Genomic DNA, 2,283 nt, shown 5'->3' with positions numbered 1-2,283 from the left:
CCGGGGGGGGGACAGCCCCGCACCTGCCGCACCGGGCGGGGGGGACACGGGGACTCAGCCCCGACCGGGACACGGACCCCGCCCGGTGGGACCCCCGCCCCCCGGGAAGGGGCACGGGGAGCACCGGCACCGGGAGGGGGAACGGGAGCGCGGCCCCGCACCTGCTGTGTCCGCAGGGACGGACACGGGGGCTCAGCCCCGCACCGGGGACTCCCCGGCCCGGCCGGGACACCCGTTCGCCCCCCTCACCCCGGTCCGGGCGGGGCCGGTGCCGGTGCCGGGAACTGCGGCGGCTCCTGAGCGGTGGCGGAGATGGAGCGGCCGGTGCCGCTGCCCCGGGGGACCCGGCCCCGGGCCCGGTGCTACAACGAGGGGTTCGTGGACAAGCGGGGGCCGCGGGATCAGGTGGGCGACATGGCCGGAACCGACACCGGCACCCCCGGAACCGACACCGCCACCCCCGGCACCGACACCGGCACCCCCGGAACCGACACCGGCACCCCCGGGACCGACACCTGGGACTCCCCTGGTCCGAGCGCAAAGAGCGACTCTCGGGTACCCAGGGCCGGTTCCCGGGACCGCTCCCGGCACACCCGGGCACGGTCCCACCCGGGACTCCCCGCGCCCCCTCCGCCGCCCGGGTCGGTTCCTTGTTCCCCGCCGGTGCCAGTGTCGGCTCCCGGTACCGGTTCCTTGTTCCCGCTGCCGTTTCCCGGTTCCCGGTGCCGGTTCCCGGTTTCCGGTGCCGTTTCCCAGTTCCCGGTGCCGGTTCCCTGTTCCCAGTGCCGGTTCCCGGTTCCCGGTGCCGGTTCCCTGTTCCCGGTGCCGTTTCCCTGTTCCCAGTGCCGGTTCCCGGTTCCCGGTGCCAGTTCCCTGTCCCCGGTGCCGTTTCCCGGTTCCCGGTGCCGGTTCCCTGTTCCCAGTGCCGTTTCCCGGTTTCCGGTGCCGGTTCCCCGTTCCTTGTCCCCGGGAATCCCGGGACCACCCAAGGGTGGGACCGAGGGGCCGGGGTCCCCACAGGGCGGGGGCTCCAGGAACCGGCACCCCCCAGAGAAGGGACGGGGGACCTCGCGGGTTTGGGACCCCTGGGAACCGGGACCCCCCGGACCGGGGGGGAGCAGATCTGCATGAACGACCCCGGTGAGGCCGCTCGGGACTGCGGGAACCGGGGGGCGCAGGGGACACCCCCGCACCGAGCCCGGCCCCGCCCCGGCCCCGCCGTCACCCCGAGCACGGCGAGGGCGCGACACGGGGACACTGGGTCCTGCCACCGGCTCGGGGGACAACGGGGAGGAGCGGGGGGTCCCGGGGGGCGGGGGGGATTCTCTGCCGGGCACTCACAGCCCCCGCTGGCACAGGGAGGAACCAGGAGCTGCTCAGGGAGCTGCAGCTGCGCCAGGCACACCCCAAGGACTGATGGGGACACTCTGGGGCGTCCCCTGGCCCGGGGTGACACCGGGGAGGGGGAACCCCCTGGTGTTTGGGGTGTGAATAAAGGGCCCTGTGCCCACCCAGCCCCTTCCCGCTCCTGGTGCCGTGGGGGTGTCACAGGGACCCCAAACTCCCCCATCCACGGCCACGTCACACCTACATCCCAATTTATTCTCCAGGCCAGAAGCAGCTCTCGGTGCTGGGGGCGCCCCGGCGGCACGGGGGGCACGGAGTGGGGGCCGTGGGTGGCCCGGGGCTGGCAGGGCCCTGCGGGGGCAGGGGGTGGGCAGGGGGTACATTCAGTGCTGTGCCCGCTCAGGGCAGGCTGGAGCTGCTGGCCGTGCTGTTGCGCTTCTGCAGGCACCGCACGGCGCTCGGCACCTGCAGGCCCGACGTCACCTGGAAGCTGCCACACCACACCTGGGGACACAGGGGGGGCTCAGGGGGCTGAACCCGGTGCTGGCAGCCCCCAGGAGCCCCCAGCCCTGCCCCACCTCACCATGAAGGCCGGCAGCACCGGCTGAGAGAACTTGGCCTTGAAGGTGTGGAGCAACTGCTTGGTCCGGGCGTTGTAGAAGGACAGGAAACCTGTGGGGATGGGGACACGGGTGGGGATGGGGACACGGGTGGGGATGGGGTACAGGTGGGAATGGGGTAGAGGTGGGAATGGGGTGGGCAGAGCCCAGCACAGCACCCATGGAGGTGACAGTGCCCATGGTGGTGACAATGCCCACAGAGGTGACAATGCCCACGGAGGTGACAATGCCCATGGAGGTGACAATGCCCATGGTAGTGACAATGCCCATGGAGGTAACAATGCCCACGGAGGTGACAATGCCCATGGTGGTGACA

General features: G+C 72.4%; 2 protein-coding genes across 2 annotated transcripts in view; both read right to left on the bottom strand.

The window, feature by feature from the left end:
* The window catches only part of MPND (MPN domain containing), a 5,393-nt gene extending 3,823 nt beyond the window's left edge, over positions 1–1,570 (bottom strand). Inside the window, exons 1-3 of the mRNA XM_015651505.1 lie at positions 1,512–1,570; positions 1,342–1,439; positions 426–1,156 (exon numbers count right to left, since the gene is read on the bottom strand). Coding sequence (XP_015506991.1) covers positions 426–1,156; positions 1,342–1,439; positions 1,512–1,570 — 888 coding nt within the window. The remainder of the gene's footprint in view (positions 1–425; positions 1,157–1,341; positions 1,440–1,511) is intronic.
* Positions 1,571–1,581: 11 nt separating this feature from the next.
* Positions 1,582–2,283, bottom strand: part of FSD1 (fibronectin type III and SPRY domain containing 1) — a 5,629-nt gene continuing 4,927 nt past the window's right edge. Inside the window, exons 9-10 of the mRNA XM_033520102.1 lie at positions 1,931–2,080; positions 1,582–1,851 (exon numbers count right to left, since the gene is read on the bottom strand). Coding sequence (XP_033375993.1) covers positions 1,747–1,851; positions 1,931–2,080 — 255 coding nt within the window. The 3' untranslated portion in view covers positions 1,582–1,746. The remainder of the gene's footprint in view (positions 1,852–1,930; positions 2,081–2,283) is intronic.

Source organism: Parus major, chromosome 28 (assembly GCF_001522545.3).
Source record: "Parus major isolate Abel chromosome 28, Parus_major1.1, whole genome shotgun sequence".
Lineage (NCBI taxonomy): Eukaryota > Metazoa > Chordata > Aves > Passeriformes > Paridae > Parus > Parus major.
Note: the sequence above shows the minus strand (reverse complement) of the source record. Positions and strands in the feature narration are given on the sequence as shown.